The sequence below is a fragment of the Hyperolius riggenbachi genome, chromosome 7 (genome assembly GCF_040937935.1).
Source record: "Hyperolius riggenbachi isolate aHypRig1 chromosome 7, aHypRig1.pri, whole genome shotgun sequence".
Classification (NCBI taxonomy): Eukaryota; Metazoa; Chordata; class Amphibia; order Anura; family Hyperoliidae; genus Hyperolius; species Hyperolius riggenbachi.
The window spans coordinates 138,542,122-138,559,734 of NC_090652.1; the positions used below are offsets into that span (position 1 = coordinate 138,542,122).

The window sequence follows — 17,613 nt, forward strand, 5'->3', positions numbered from 1 at the left end:
TCCCCTCTCTGGCGCGCTCTGGCTAGTCTCAGCCAGTTCCCTCCGGCTACACCCTTCTAGGTCTGCCCCTTCGTGCCTCTGCTGTAGCTTCTGACAGGCCGTGCGGGGCTTCTGGAAAGTTCCACTGCTCTGTGTGCTTTGGTCGCTTAGCAACAGTCTATGCGACCAGTACAGCGCCTCCTCTCCTCCATGCGCCGTTTTGGTTCCACAGGCGAGCATCTAAGGCGAAATTTAGCCTTAGATGCTAAAATTACCTAACACACAGAAATACATTAGCAAAATCTTTGGGACCCTCTTTTAGAGGGTTACACAACATTAGACAGTAACTGAAAAAGGAAGTAAAGGCAGACATGCTTGTTCCCATGTCACATGCTATATCCTTTCTATATGCTTGTTCCCATGTCACATGCTATATACTTTCTATATGCTTGTTCCCATGTCACATGCTATATCCTTTCTATATGCTTGCTCCCATGTCATATGCTATATATTTTGTATCCCTCTGCACGGTTATAACACTTGTTCCAACATGTAACATTTTTTTTTCATTCATTTTATTGTGTCTTTATCTTTATTCAGTGGTTAAAAAATAGCTAGAATGTAGAACATCTGTTGGATCTTGTACGTGTTTGTACTAGTTAATAGAAAGTAGATATTAACAAATTTGCCCCATATGGGCTGCTTCTTATTTTTTTCTCATTTCATTTGTTTTTAGAAATAAAGTGTGCTATTTATAAGTCTGCCTAGTTCTGCATGCATGGAAGCTGAGTTGCGGACTATCTGAATTTTTACATACCTATTTGACACAAAGCAAAAAAAAGGAGAGACTGCCTGCCACCCTTGCTTATTCACACTATGGTCTTTTCGTTTTTTGATAAGTGCTGGCAAATTAAGAAATCGCCCTAAAAGCACTTGTGTAATGATTTTCTATAAGAGTGTGCGCAAAGCGCTGGGAAAAGTGCTTTAAAAAAGCTCAATAATACACTCAGCACTTGTAATAGCGCTGGCGATTTATTATGTGAACAAGGCTTCAATGCGTCTTTTAGGGCTGGTTCACAGCAGACATGAATGGTGCTTTGCATTTTGATGCTTTGCTCATGTCTTTGTTTGAGTCTCTGATACAAGTTCAAAGCATGAATTGGATGGCCACACAGTCTGCTGCCCAGGATAATGCATGCAGCAGGACTTTATGAACTGGCCTATAGAAAATCATTACAGTATTCCACACATCCATTTTCAGTCTCTTCTGCGGCCTGTCAAAATATAGGGCAGTGGACATAGTGTGGCTGATGGCTAGTGTGGTCGACAGCATCCGATCTTTCATGCAAGCGTGTGCAAAGCTTACCAGCACTCTAATGTCTCTGATGTTACAAAAGCAAGATTCTTCCACCTAATTTGTGGCAGTGTCTTAATGATCCTTAAGATGCCCTGAATTGCATAATGCAGCAACTACAGAGGTCTGGGTACTTATTGCAGAATGTGCAGATGTGAAAAATTGACACTGTGCAGTGCTAAGTACCGGTAATGCAATTTATCTATCATTTCTATCATAGAATTTCAAAGAAGGCAATTTTTGTCATATTGCCCAGGATCCAAAGGGTAACATATTTAAAACTGAAATAAGCTGTGTGGCATTATAATTAAGGTGGTGGTGTGTGTGTGTGTGTGTGTGTGTGTGTGGGGGGGGGGTCCTGAAAGGTCTCCCTCAGCCATGCACAGTACAGTATAATATGGCAGGACATCATGATGTAATTTCCGGTCCGACCAACCAAACAACGGGATGGATCAGGATCAGTTTAATTACAGATAATAATGAGGACAGCCGACATTAGTAATGAAGGGGAAAGTGACACCAGGGCACAGAGCTGTGCTCATACCCCACTCTTTTAAGTTCCCCAGAGCTGCTCCATGCTCTGTACACATGCTGCTGCTCCATCCAAAGTCAACTGTAGCAGGGAAAGAAAGGGGGCGGGGCTGTGAGCTGCAGGATACCTGCATATATTCTGGTGTCTCAACTTGTGCCTGTCCCCAGACACTGCACCGGCCCTGGTCTGAGGGGGGATTCTGGGCAGCTGTAATCCCCCCCTGCATTTGCCTATGGATATACAGCCCTTGGTATATTACTAAGTGTATAATATTGAAGTATAATTGATAGTTTATAACAAAATGGCCACCTGTAAGCCATATTGCACACTTCATTTATAATATACATTTATCCTCAGAAATAACAGGTTCTCTTATTCGCAGTTTCAGACAGGCTGATGACATATGAATGTGCAGATGTGGGATTTCGGGTTGGTATCTTGCAGATAAGAGACAACGCAGTGTTTCCCACAAGCTATAACCTTGAGCTACACAGATCTATTGCTGGGAATACACGGTTCGTTTCTGGCGCTCGATTCTCCTCTCGATCGTTTTTGGCGCCCGATTCTGCAGTCGATTCTCTTATCTTCCGCTCATTTTTTTTTATCTTTTTCACTTCTATCAGAAATCGAGCAGTGAAAGGATCAAAAGGGAGATCGGACATGTGGGAAATTATCTATCGAACCATCTAATCACCTCAAAAAGGCACCGTGTATTCCCAGCATATTGTCTACTAAACTATCTATGAGCCAATTCAATGTTTAACAAACGTACCTACTTATATATTCATTAAAACTATATTTAGCTGAAGTGTCCTAGCAATTTGTAATGCATTTCTATGGCTAAGAGCTGAGTTGTTTACAGTTTCTTACATTGTATTAAACCTGAAAAAGTGATTTGACCTCCCAGACCATATTTTCTTAGGATCTAGTGGGGATGCTTATCTTTGTGTCTTAAACACTTATAAAATTAGACTTGAGAAGTTAAATTAAAAATAGAGAAGTCTGTTGCACAAATTAGGAAGTAACATTGTTATTTTTCTTTTGTTATTCTTCCTGCCATCTATTCTAGACGATCCAGCATTGCAGTGGCAAATGTATACGGCATTCTTTATTGGCTCGCTCAATAGCTTTGTAAACAAAGGGAGGATGCTATACCACATAAATCATAAAAAATGTTTTAATCAAGTGCAGTTATGCAAGCAGGCCCCAATACAAATAATTTTTCATAAGTATTTTTCATTTTTATCAGCAGGAAAGCAGGAAGCCAACTTTGTAACCTGCCACCTCCATATATTCAGCCTCCTTTGGGCAAATCCTGCTTGTGACTGTGGAGACCAGACTTGTCACAAACAGGGCTGTGCTCTTCCTACAAGAACAGCAACTCACTGGCCCAGTGAGAAGATTTTCTTCCATAGGAATAACCAGGTGTTCTATAACTATGGAAGCAAAACATCTGTTATTACATGTAAAGGGCCCATATAAGCCCCTAATATTTCATGACATGTCAAAAACTATTCACTAACATGCTGTGAAGGAGTACCAGGAAATCAGTGAAGAAGGTGTACATTTATAAATCCCAAATGTTTATTTTTCAGAGTGACAGTCCCCAGTAGCATACCTAGAGCATTTGACACCAGGGCCCATATGCAATTAAGTTATCCTGCTGAGTTATCTCCTAGGAGGTAATTTTCATCTTCCCTTTAAAATAACTTTTAAGCATTTTACAATTGAAAACGTACCTACTAGTTAGTGAAAAAGTACTATTAACATTATTTTAAATATTTTCTTACTTGCTGGTGGTTTAAAAAGGACATTATAGCAAGGTGTGAAAGTATCACCTAGGAGAAGGCGCAGGTAAAAAAGTGATTTGCATATGCCCCCTCCCCCCTTCCCCGAGTCAAACATATTATTTGGAGGGGTGATGATGTGGCAGACTAAGCATGTTGCGGCAAATGTTGGGGTAAAAAGAAGTGAATTTGGCACACTAAGTGCCCTAAGGCAAAAATAGGCATAGCTATGACAGGATGTGGGCAGAGCTAACCTGTACAATGCAATTCATACAATGGAGCATACAGTCCATAGACTAATGCTTACACTGCAATCATTACAGTGTGCATCAGCCAGTACGGCATCACAAATGCTCCAGTCAGAAAGTGCACTTGAAATATAATTGCTTCAAATTGCAATGTAATTATATTGTCCATTGCACCGTAAAGCAACAGCTATATTGTGAAAGGATTGATCCTGTCCAAATCATTGTCCTGAAAAAGTATACAGATAGGATTTTTATTTTTTATTTAACTGCACTTTGAATGTTTTTACCGCTGTATGTGTTTTATGTGAGTGGCACAAGGAGTATTATAGCCAGAGAATCTTTAGTGCTTTCACTTTTAAGCAATGGATATATCTATTTTTCAAGACTGTCTATGATAACATTATTACCACAACTTTTCTTTGCATTGCTTGGGCTGTATGTATTCATCTAATATTGATACTGCAAGCATATTGCATTGTGCACCTCTGCTACTGAATAAAAAAGAAGAAAAACATTTAATTCCTGTATTTTACCATTGCAGGTGATGATTTACCAACAATGAATTTCAGCGAGCTACTGAACAGTGATTTGGACCAGGCTGATTGCGATGTCAAGGGTATGTAGTTGTTTGCATTATTTGTATAAGGCCCCTTTTATACTTAAAGAGAAAACGTGACCAAGAATTGAACTTCATCCCAATCAGTAGCTGATACCCCCTTTTACATGAGAAGTCTTTTCACAAACGGATCATCAGGGGGCTCTGTATGGCTGATATTGTGGTGAAACCCCTCTCACAGGAAACTGTGAGGACCATGGACCTGGCAGTTTCCTGTCTGTGAACCTGTCTGCATTGTGGGAAATAGCTGTTTACAGCTGTTTCCAGCTGCCAAAAAGGCAAGCAGCAGCTACTTCCACTGACATCACCTGCCAGCATTAAAAATGTCACCATGGGATAAATGTCAGAATATAAATAAGGGAGGAGAAAGATTTTACAATAGGCAAACACTGACTATATCATTTATATATAATTATTGTAAAAATGATGCACGTTTTTATTACATTATTTTCACTGGAGTTCCTCTTTATTCAGTTGCTCTCAGTAATAACTGAGAGGACAACTGAATTTCAAAGTAATGCCCATGTTTTCCTATGGTACAGTTCACACTTAACGCATTTTAATTAAAATCTTTTTCACAATGAGTAGAACGGACCAGAGGCGCCAACAGAATAAAAACAAGCAATAAAATGTTTAAAAATGCTTTGGAGGCAGCGGTGGACTTACCGCCTTCAAGCAGGCACATGAAACTGTCTAGTCAAACAAAAATACATTTATTGGCATACTCCAGGTGGATTGCAATGCGTTTCACAGGATTAGACCTGCTTCTTCAGGCAATAAAATAGGAGCACACAACAGTATATGGTCCGGATAACACCTGGTGCCTCAGTAGAAAGAGCCTCCAAAGCATTTTTAAACATTTTATTGCTTGTTTTTATGCTGTTGGCGCCTCTGGTCCGTTCTACACAGTAATTAATATCCAGCCTTGGTGTACAGAGAGCGACTTCTTAATCCTGGGTGAAGACAGGTTAATCTCCTCACCTGCCTATACAGTGGTTGCCTGGAGGTAACCCTGGTTTGTGAGTATATTTTATACTCTCCTTTATAACCTCATCTTGTTCAAACTTACTACAATTTATTGGGCTCTCGGTTTCTCTTTTTACATACTTTTTCACAATGCACTGCTATGGAAAATAAAAAAAAACTGCATACCAACTGATTAAGTGTAAACTTTAAAGTACCCCTGACCTGGTTCCCTCTCCCCCCTCTTACTTTAATATTGTTTAATTACAGGTACTGTGACTAGCACACAGCACCATCCTCCCCCTCCTGTGCCCCCTGTAGTCCCCGTTCTACTCAGTCTTAATCTTCGACTGAGGCAGACCGTCAGTTATGTGTAGGGGAGGAAGTGACAGTTCTTCCTCCCCACTGTGCGTCCTCCCCGCTGTGTGTTCCCCTTATGATTTACTGCACACAGCGCGCAGGGGAGCTGCGTGCGATCATGTGATATTTGAGGTCGGATATCCTAAATCAAGAGGGGAACAATAGCGGCGGGTGGAGGGGAATGAATTATAGACAAGCAGAGGGGAGGAAGAACTGTCACTTCCTCCCCGCACATATTTTATGTCTGAAAGATGAAAAATTATCTTGTAGAAGGAACTTAGAAGAAAAAGTGAATTGGATCAGGCCCAATGTCTGTTGCATCGTGGTGCAACAGACAGCATAATCGCATTGAAATGTGATGGATTTGTATTTCTCTGGCGCTTACACAATGGCATGGTTTAAGTGCGGTGCGACGCATACCGTCGTGATAATGTATGTAGTGCGCTACCAGGTGCCTATTTGTACCTACTAAATCACAGACTTTCGCATAACTACAGTACATTCTTTAACGCCATGCGCTGCACTTGATTATTATTGGTTTATTAATATTATATATATTTTATTGTACTATATTCATCATATTCATGTAATATATTTATATATTTAGAGATCCAAATTCCTGAGGACTTTGAGCTTCCCTGTGAAATTAAAGGTGAGTTTTTATGAATCTTTCAGTACTTTCTTTTTCCATACCCTGTTGTTATTATTTTGCTGTACAATTTGGGATGTTTTCTGATACATGTAGAGTGAAAGGAACATTCTGTTATATTTTCTCTGGGTAGTAGTAAGCAGATTGCAGAAGCCTTTGCCTTGAAAGGAAATCTTGTAGTCACTAGGTCTGGCACCCACTAGAGACCATTTTTGAGCGTTTAGGGCGCACTAGCGATTTCCCTAAACGCTCTGCCAATGTAAATAAGTGTAACAAACTCCACAGTAGCGATTGCGATTAGCAAAATTGCAATCACAGGACATGCAGCATTTTGGGAGCTTTTGCACTTCAATGTAAAGTATTGAAGCGCTGGCAAATCCCTCATAAAACGCTACACATAGCGATTTGTGTGCGATTTTAAATAACTGCAAACTGTAATAATAATAATAATTTGAAAGGACCAATCAGCATTGCGCAGGCCTAAGCCTGGTACACACTTTAATTACTCATCATCTATGCAAAACATGAAGGTCACCGTGGTGCCAATGGTGTAATGGGTGCTGCTTACCCGACGTTAGTACCGGTATAATTGCCTTGCGCAATCTGCCTTTACCTTTCAGGCATCAGGTCCATTATGTAAGATGGGGATTCACATGTACATGCTTCGTTAAGAAGTATGTGTTTATTTCTGTGGGGAATGATTGCTGAATGATTGCTGTTTTGCTGAATAAGGTTGATCCAGAAGCAAGGCAAGGTTACTGCAGCTATAGAATAATTTTCCAACTGACCACCAGTGTTCAGATCACTTAACTGTTATCTACTGTTTATACATGGTTTTATTCTCGAGGCAGGGCTTCTCGGCACGCAGCACATGCCGCATAACACCTGAGTTTACCGCGGCTATAGAAGCAATACTGTAGGCCTCATCCCGCGTAACGGTAATACAGGGATCCGGCATTTGTCAGGCTCCACATTACTTCTCCCTCCAAGTTGCTACAACTCCGAGGGGAAATTACTATTGGCGTTACTAACGCCACCCAGAATTTCACCCGACTCACCCTGCGCCATTGTGACCTAGCGGCAAACTGCCGTGTACACTTTATCATTGCTGAGGTTGCTCTACCCATTATGTTAAAAGTATGATTCTTTGGTCCCTTTTCCACGGATGGCTGATCTGCACTATTATCAGGCAGTTTTGCCTCCCGACTGCAAGCCACGAACATGCTGAATGACAGCATTTGTAACATCACGTATTTCAACATTTAATATTTTCTTTACTGTCTGGTTGTTGTGCTGATTTTTGCCTTTAGTAGTGTAGAGTAATACACTAGCAGCCAGGCAGCATTTGCTTTGTGTCAGTGACTCAATGCATAAGGCCTATAGGCACGTTGAATTGATGTCGCTCAACGGGAATCAGGACCCGATCCCTCATGCAACATTAATAGGCTGAGGCTGTACAGATGTGGAGTGAGCTGTACTGCTGACAACGCGTTCTGATGTAATGCGAGGAGGGCAAAGGGAGTGACGCAGACGTGACATCACAGTGGGCGGGGCAAGCGGCCTGAACAAAGGTATCAGCCATCGCTCGGCCAAGTTGATCCATCTGGCAGATTGCTTGTCTCGTGACTGCTGTACACACACTGGCTGAACTCTTCTTTTGTTTCTCTTTACATTTTGGTCAGAATAACTAAGGCAAAAAAATAGCTGTAGTTTTTTATACAGATTTATTTTGTACAGATGTGGCTTTTTAAGATATTACAGCATTTTACACCAACTTAATATGCTTAAGTTCAGCTAAAAGAATCGTGAAGGAGTGATGACTGGAAGTGGGTAAGGCAAGGAAGCTGTTCCTTTTTGAACAATTAAAAAAAAATCATGCTAATTAGGGGATGGAGCATACAGCAACAAGTGTCTATGTCTCAGCCTAGTGCGAGACATAGACACTTGCTGCTGTATGCTCCCCTATTGCCTGATGAAGCAGGGCCACACCTGCGAAACACGTTGCCATGACCCTTTGGAGTGTATATATAAATAAATTTGCTTTGATATAATATCAACCTGTTTTTGTGTCTGCTTGGAGGGGGTAAGTCTACCACTGCCTCCCCGTTTTTTTTAAAATGTTTTAGCTACTTTTATCCTTTTGGCGCCTCTGTTCATTTCCACATTGTTCGAGTCCACCAATGGGGGAAGGGTGTTAACCCCTTGTTTCCAGATCTACAGAGAGCGACTTCTTAATCCTGAGTGGGGACAGGTTTAATCTCCCCACCTGCATTTACAGTGCTTGCCTTAGTGGTAACCCATGTTTGTGAGTATAACTTTACATACTTGCCTCTCATCACCCACATCAATCCAGTACATACTGCACTAGATTGGGCTCTCGTGTTCTCTCTTGTTTTCTCATTAGCAGATTTTGTTTGCTTATCATTGGTCTTACAAGAGGTAATTATACTGTTCCTGCAATACAATATTGATCACAGTCTGTACAACTTACATACTTCTTTACAGATTTTGAAGAACTTTTGAATTTTGTGATTGATGAGGAAATTTGTGAAGAAAATGAAGTGGAAAATGTACTGAGTAAGTGAAGATATGAGCGGAACAGTATAACATGGTACTATTACCACTGGATGCAAATTGCAAAGTAGAGATTGCCCCCATATGCAATTACGTTTTTCTCCTGAGTTATCTCCTAGGAGATAATTTTCATCTTCTCTTTAAAATAACGTTTTAACATTTTACAATTGAAAAAGTACCTAAAAGTTGGTCAGAAAGGACCATTAAAGTTATTCTGTGTATTTTCTTGCTTCCTGGTAGTTGAAAAGGTATTTTATGACAAGGGGCTATATGCAGTTACCTTTTTCTCCTGCGTTTTCTCCTAGATGATATTTTCAAACTTGTCAATAAAATGCGTTTTAAACCCCCAGCAAACAAACAAATACTCAAAATAATTTTGATAGCAATTTTTCTCCTAATTTTGGGTACTTTTTCCTTTGCAAATTGCTGAAAACTTATTCTAAATTGAAGATTAAAAATTATCTCTTAGGAGAAAAGTCAGGTGAAAATGTGAATTGCATATGGGCCAAGATGTGAAAATAACACTTAGGGCTCGTTTCCATTAGTGCGTCCATTAGTCTATGAGACGCACGCCGGCACTGTGCGGGATCGCAGGCGAATCCCATGAGCCGTGCCATGCACGGCTATGGGAATCGCAGCCTCCGCCGCAAATTCTGTAGGGGGTTCTGGCCGAATTGCTACTGCAAGCGATTCGGCCGGCGGCGCAGTTATCCCCTATGGCAGAGTTTCCCCGCGCGATTTGCCTGCGGGGAAACTGCGGATTCGCAGCCGTTTCCGCGACAGTGTAAACGGGCCCTTAGGAGAAAAATCAGGAGGAAAAGTGAATTGCATATGGGCCAGTGTGTTTATTTACAAGCATTATGAAGCATTTTGAAAAATGTCAGCTGGGTGAAAAAGGCTATAGCAAAAAGTAGAAGTATTATAAAAAAAAAAAAATAATGAAAAAAAGCTCTAGAATGGCTGTAAAGCAGTAGGAGGTGTTTTAAAGTATTTTCTCAATGTCTGAGTGTGTTCAAGGCCTTAGCTGTCTGTTATTAATATGTATGAATATGTATTATGACTTTTAAATACGTATTGTGGAGGGGGTGGGAAGGGTTAAATGCTTTTTCACACATGCTTGATTACTCTGCTCTGTGTCCCATTAGCAGTAGCAGTACTGTATCGATTGAGCTCCTGGAAGCAGGAAAGTGCAGCTGTTCACAATCACAAAATAGGGTTCAAATTAGAGAGATATTCTGTGAATACAGGGCCAGCCCAATTCTATGTAAAATGGGACCCCTGTGCACAATTAACACTCCCCCCCCCCCCCAGCAGCATTAAAGAGAGTCTGAAGCGAGAATAAATCTCGCTTCAGACCTCATAGATAGCAGGGGCATGTGTGCCCCTGCTAAAACGCCGCTATCCCGCGGCTAAACGGGGGTCCCTGATCCCCCAAATCACCTCCGTGCAGCGGGGGATCTCTTCCGCATTGAGGCAGGGCTAACCGCCGCAGCCCTGCCTCACGCGCGTCTATCAGACGCGTATCTACGCCTCTCCCCCGCCCCTCTCAGTCTTCCTTCACTGAGAGGGGCGGGGGAGAGGCGGCAATGTGCCGCTGATAGACACGACTGGAGGCAGGGCTGCGGCCGTTAACTCTGCCTCCAGGAGGAGCAAAATCCACGACCAAGTTGGTTGTGGATTTTGCAAGGGGGGATTTGGGGGTGAAGGGACCCCCGTTTAGCTGCGGGATAGCGGCGTTTTAGCAGGGGCACACATGCCCCTGTTGAATATGAGCTCTGAAGCAAGATTCATTCTCGCTTCAGAGTCTCTTTAAGGGCCCCCTTTGTTGCTGCCAAATTCACCCGACTACCACCAGATCTCCCGTCCAACTTTATTTTGGTCCCCAGTGTCTCTGCAGTGTAGCTTCTCACCTGATCCGGCCAATGTGTGCTTCTCCATGCTGCTTGGAGTCATGGACATATGGAATAGGTGAGTCGCCACCCTGCAAGGGCCCGAGGGACCACAATAAAGTTGGGGGAGACCTGTGACAATATGCTATCAGGCATCATCATCATTAGATGTATGAAAGAAGAGATATTTAGATCTATTAATAGCATTGCTACAGTCTTGGTAACCAATGATGGAGGCTATGAATAATAAAAATATATTGCACTATTAATTGGCAAGGAAGAATGTAGTGCAGAAAGTAACCTATGTATAAGTGGTTTATGGGTATTTAATAGTTATGTGTTTGGCTAATTATCAATTAAATAAATCAGTTTTTAGGGTGTAAACAGGGCACAATTTCTGTGTGTCAGAAGAACTAGAGTTGTGATGATTGAGGGCCCTTTTAAACTTAATGCGTTGAGTTTTGGCAAAAGGGACGTGACGCTACTCAATGTATCACATTAAGTGCAAAAGGGCCCTAAAGGGTGGAATACAACTACATCTAACTACATGTGTGCTTTTATACAGTGGAAACCAATGGAGAGGTGCAAGAGCCAACAAGAAAATGTGCAAGAAAGAGAAGTGAGAACTTAACTTTTATTTATTATAGCAGTAAGCATAATATTACTATTGTAACTGTGTTTGTTGGTATTAAAGTCATTAACCCTGCAGTGTATGATTGGAGCACAGAGATACCCTCTACAATGTAAGCTTGCAGCCCCCCCAGGGTTTCTTGTCTTTGCAGTACTTGCACTACCAAATGAACTTGTGTCTGTATGGGTGGCTGCTATCATACCATCTTCTCATACCATGCATGCACTATGCATATATTTTGCACTTGTGTTGCCAGATCCTCCATTGCACTGTGTGTGAGATATGTATGTATTATTGAACACAACTATTGTTTGCCTTGTTCTCTGTTCAGAGGGGGAATGCACTTTTTAAATAAAAAATAATGGTTACAATCAAATTTTGCTACTGAATGTAAACTGTAAAAGTCCTAACTGACCTTCACTGCCCTGCCCTAAAACTGACCCCTAAATTTGGCCTTATTGTCTAGCTTTTTAGGCATGATTCATATTTTCATGTTTTACATATCTACTTTCAGGTATATCAAGAAATTTGTCTCACTGTCAAGGCACGCCACCAAAGCGCAGGAAAAGAGGTACATGTTTTCACAGACAACACATCCAGCACAATAAACTTATTCATACTGTATTATGAAATATGCTTACAACTAGTTTTTTCAAGCTAACCATATATTGCTTGCCTGAACATACTTTATGAAAGCAGAACTCTGTGCAAAACTCTGTGAAAAGGTCCTCAGGTGTTGCAGCACTTGTATTAAAGAAATGCTATGGCAAATGAACACAACATCGTCGTTTTTTTTTTTTTTTACAAAAGAATCAGCACTTCCTGTCATGCTGCTTGGCAGATGAAGTATTATGAGAGGTGTCACCTGCAGTTCCTCCACCTTTACTAACATCTTGGGCAGAGTTATTTTTGGAGAAATCTCACCTCAGTCCTTCTCATCTAATGCTAGGTACACACAATGAGATTTTCTGGCAGATTTACTGCCAGATTGATTCTTTCCAACAGGTCCAATCTGATTTCCTGATTGATTTTTCATAAAAGTGAATGGAAAATTGATTGGAAATCAGATCGGACCTGTTGGAAATAATCGATCTGGCAGTAAATGTTCCAGAAAATCTCATTGTGTGTACCAGGCATTAGGCTTGCAGATTTTTGATTAAATAGCATATACAGTTGCTAGAGTGCTTATAAAGAAAACAGAGCTGCATTAACTTTACCTTTGTTAAAGAGACTCCGTAACAAAAATTGCATCCTGTTTTTTATCATCCTACAAGTTCCAAAAGCTATTCTAATGTGTTCTGGCTTACTGCAGCACGTTCTACTATCACCATCTCTGTAATAAATCAACTTATCTCTCTCTTGTCAGACTTGTCAGACTTGTCAGCCTGTGTCTGGAAGGCTGCCAAGTTCTTCAGTGTTGTGGTTCTGTGATGCATCTCCCCCCTCCAGGCCCCTCTCTGCACACTGCCTGTGTATTATTTAGATTAGGGCAGCTTCTCTCTTCTCTCTTATCTTTTACAAGCTGGATAAATTCTCCTCTGAGCTGGCTGGGCTTTCACATACTGATGAATTACACACTGGCAGAGCTGTCTGCACTCTGCAGTAAGAAACAGCCTGACACTTCAGTGGAAGATAGCTGCAGGGGGAAAGAAACACACAAATGATCTCTTGAGATTCAAAAGGAAGGATGTATACAGCCTGCTTGTGTATTAATGTATTTTCTATGTGTGGACATACTGTACATCAACCTACTTCCTGTTTTGGTGGCCATTTTGTTTGTTTATAAACAAACTTTTTAAAACTGTTTTTAACCACTTTTAATGCGGCGAGGAGCGGCGAAATTGTGACAGAGGGTAAAAGGAGATGTCCCCTAACGCACTGGTATGTTTACTTTTGTGCGATTTTAACAATACAGATTCTCTTTAAGTGTTTGATTCATGCTCGTGGCCCTGTGCGGGCATTTTGTTTCTAGCTGGGGACCAGTGGCGTAGCTAAGGAGCTATGGGCCCCGGTGCAAGTTTTACATGGGGCCCCCCAAGCACTCTATACATAATAATTGATATGGCGCACCAAAACCTGCCAAGGATAACTACAGTGTCAGAGATGCAAGAAGGGGATGGGGAACAGTGTGCTAATTATTATTACTATTGAAAGTATCTAAAGAAGTGATTATTATCAGCACAGGACCAATAGAGAGCTAATACTGTTGTTGAGGGAGGGCCCTACGGGGCCCCTCTGGCCCAAGGGCCCTGATGCGGCCGCTACCTCTGCAACCCCTATTGCTACGCCCCTGCTGGGGACCTGTAGCTATAGTTGGACACATTCACACTTGTGGATGTGCATGTAAGTGTTTGAGTATTTATCTCAGGCCTAGATAGGTAGCTAAGACCCCCTGCCCAGAACAGAACATGTGTCTGTCCTCCATGCTAGAATTCTGTTTGATCTACAGTTCTTAGGGCTCTTTTCCACTATGAATCGCGATTGCGATCGCAATCGCGTTTCAATTTCCATCTTGCGATTGAGCTACTATACTCATTATAGTCTAGCTCAATCGCATACAAAACGCAGCAGGACGACGATTGCGCTTTGTCCAAAATCGCATCGCAATCGGATCGCACTAATGGAAATTGCTGCTGATTAGTTGAATGTACCTTGCGATTTGCGATCAGAAGCAAATCGCAAATCGCAGGCTAGTGGAAAAAGGCCCTTAGCTTGATTTGTACTGACCTTCTGCTTGTTTGGATTTATGTTCTCTGCTCATTAGCTAGCTACTGCTCTGCTGACTGCCATGCCCCCTGCTTTGTTAAACTATGGCTGTTGTCTGTCTGCTACCTGACATGACCTCTGCTTGATAACCTATGCCTGCTGCTTGCCACAACCTCTGGTTAGTAAGTTATGTCTCCCGCCTACCATGACCTCAACTTGTTAAACTATGTCTGTTTGCTGCCTGCCACTACCATTGCTTGTTACATTATGTCTGTCTGCGTGCCATGACCTCCTCTTGTTAACCTCTTGAGAACCACAGGCTTACACCCCCCTAGTAACCAGACGATTTTTACAATTCAGCACTGCGCAACTTTAACAGTTTATTGCGTGGCCATGCAACTTATCACCCAAATTAATCTTACCTCCTTTTCTGTTGGTGGGATCTGATTGCTGCTGCAATGTGTCTTTTTTAATCAATTGTAATGATATTTGATCTTGATAAAAAACACAATTACCTTCCTCCCTCTCTCCTTCTGAGATCCACCACTAAAATCACCTATCATAGGCATCAGCCTATGAGAGGGATAAAATTGTGAGCCTCTCCTAGGGACAGCTCAGTGACAGAGCCGTCCCCCGTACAGCCCTGCAGTAGATCGCAGCACTGTAAAAATAATTTCACCCATTTTTTTCTTCAATTTACAGCCTGCCAGTCCCGATTGCGGCTGGCAGGCTGTTCGCGGCCATCTCCTCCGTCCTCCTGCAGGGAACGCACACCCGTGCGAGCGCTCGTTCCCTGATAATTTATTCTAGAGCATCGAGAGATCATACACCAGTGCATGGTGGAGGAACAAGGAAACCATCCTGTGTTAGGCGGTTGCAGAGTGGTTAAACAGCCTCTGTGGTTAAACAGCCTCAGCCCAAATGAGCTCCTGTAATATTTAAATTATGTGGTGCAGCAGCAGCACAATCAGTGTTGGAATTTGATCCCTAGCGGCCGCCATGTTTTTCTGTGTCAGACTATGCCCAACATTGGACCGGAACTGAAAAATGCCAGTCTGACACAGGATGGAAAGGGTGAAAGCATACCTGCCTATTTCAACTATGTCCAGCTGACCCAACATCACCCAGTTGCCTTAAAGTGAACCTCCAGACTAAAAATCTACTCAGCAGCACTGAAAAGGCTTGGTGTTTCTTTAACCGTTTCACAGCATCAGAACTTTGTTTTTCTTACATATGCCTCATTTTTAGCTTTACAAAAGCTAAGCTCCGCCCTATCAAAGAAAACTGCCTGGGCTTTGCTGTGCAAAGCATGATGGGATTTCCTATGTTGTTATTCACGTTTCCTAGCAACTGGGAGAGGTGATCAGCACACAGGACAGTTAGAACTGTGTCTCATGCTCCCTGTCACCTCCTTTCAACCAAAAAGATGGCTGCCATCATGAAGTCAAACATTTGCCTGCTCTTTTAAAACAGTGTGGGTAAGAGATTATATTACCTATCTATTTTAATTAACATAACTAATGTAGCTTAATGACAGTATGTTTGTTTAGGCTGGAGTTCCTCTTTAACCACTTACCGACCGACCGCCCACTGCACAGGGGCGGCCGGAAAGTGGATCCTGCAAGGACCGCCGCATGTACAATCATCCGTGACACGATCCTCCGCCGGGGATCGATGGCCGGGGATTTAGCCTCCAGCTTGCCGGCCACTTAGCAGCGCCGGCGGGCGGAGGAATACAAATCTCCGCCGATCCATGTGTATAATAGGCTTTGTAATGTATACAAAGCCTATTATACAGGCTGCCTCCTGCCCTGGTGGTCCCAGTGTCCGAGGGACCACCAGGGCAGGCTGCAGCCACCCTATGTCGCACCCAAGCACACTGATTCCCCCCCCCACCCCCTGATCGCCCACAGCACCCCTCAGACCCCCCCCTGCCCACCCTCCAGACCCCTGTTTGCACCCAATCACCCCCCTAATCACCCATCAATCACTCCCTGTCACTATCTGTCGACACTATTTTTTTTTTATTCCCTAAACTGCCCCCTGCTCCCTCCTGATCACCCCCACCCCTCAGATTCTCCCCAGACCCCCCCCCCCCTTGTGTACTGTATGCCTCTATCCCCCCTGTAATAACCCACTGATCACCTGTCAATCACCCATCAATCACCCCCTGTCACTGCCACCCATCAATCAGCCCCTAACCTGCCCCTTGCGGGCAATCTGATCACCCACCCACACCAATAGATCACCCGCAGATCCAACGTCAGATCACCTCCCAAGTGCATTGTTTACATCTGTTCTCTACCCTAAACACCCACTAATTACCCATCAATCACCCCCTATCACCACCTGTCACTGTTACCCATCAGATCAGACCCTAATCTGCCCCTTGCGGGCACCCAATCAACCGCCTACACGCTCAGATTGCCCTCAGACCCCACCTTATCAATTCGCCAGTGCATTATTTACATCTGTTCTTCCCTGTAATAACCCACTGATCACCTATCAATCATCTGTCAATCACCCATCAATCACCCCCTGTCACTGCCACCCATCAATCACCCCCTGTCACTGCCACCCATCAATCAGCCCCTAACCTGCCCCTTGCGGGCAATCTGATCACCCACCCACACCAATAGATCGCCCGCAGATCTGACGTCAGATCACTTCCCAAGTGCATTGTTTACATCTGTTCTCTACCCTAAACACCCACTAATTACCCATCAATCACCCCCTGTCACTGCTACCCATCAGATTAGACCCCTATCTGCCCCTAGGGCACTCAATCACCCGCCCACACCCTCAGAACACCCTCAGACCCCAGCCCTGATCACCTCGCCAGTGCATTGCTTGCATCTATTTCCCCCCTCTAATCACACCTTGAGACACCCATCAATCACCTCCTGTCACCCCCTAGCACACCTACCCATCAGATCAGGCCCTAATTTGCCCCGTCCTGATCACTCGGCCAAACCCTCAGATCCCTCTCAGACCTACTTCCGATCACCTCCCCAGTGCATTGATTGCATCTATTTTCCCCTCTAACCACCCCCTGAGACACCCATCAATCACCTCCTGTCACCCTCCTAGCACTCCTATCCATCAGATCAGGCCCAATACAACCTGTCATCTAAAAGGCCACCCTGCTTATGACCGGTTCCACAAAATTCGCCCCCTCATAGACAACCTGTCATCAAAATTTGCAGATGCTTATACCCCTGAACAGTCATTTTGAGACATTTGGTTTCCAGACTACTCACGGTTTTGGGCCCGTAAAATGCCAGGGCGGTATAGGAACCCCACAAGTGACACCATTTTAGAAAAA

The 17,613-nt window shown here is 43.1% G+C and overlaps 1 protein-coding gene across 5 annotated transcripts in view; it reads left to right on the forward strand.

Annotated features, from left to right (window-relative positions):
• CIITA (class II major histocompatibility complex transactivator) overlaps positions 1–17,613 on the forward strand; it is a 242,012-nt gene that overhangs the window by 176,255 nt on the left and 48,144 nt on the right. For all 5 annotated transcript variants that reach the window (XM_068244686.1, XM_068244683.1, XM_068244685.1 and 2 more), the window contains 5 exons: positions 4,442–4,516; positions 6,447–6,491; positions 8,994–9,065; positions 11,517–11,570; positions 12,097–12,153. In XM_068244686.1, the coding sequence (XP_068100787.1) occupies positions 4,442–4,516; positions 6,447–6,491; positions 8,994–9,065; positions 11,517–11,570; positions 12,097–12,153 (303 nt within the window). The remainder of the gene's footprint in view (positions 1–4,441; positions 4,517–6,446; positions 6,492–8,993; positions 9,066–11,516; positions 11,571–12,096; positions 12,154–17,613) is intronic.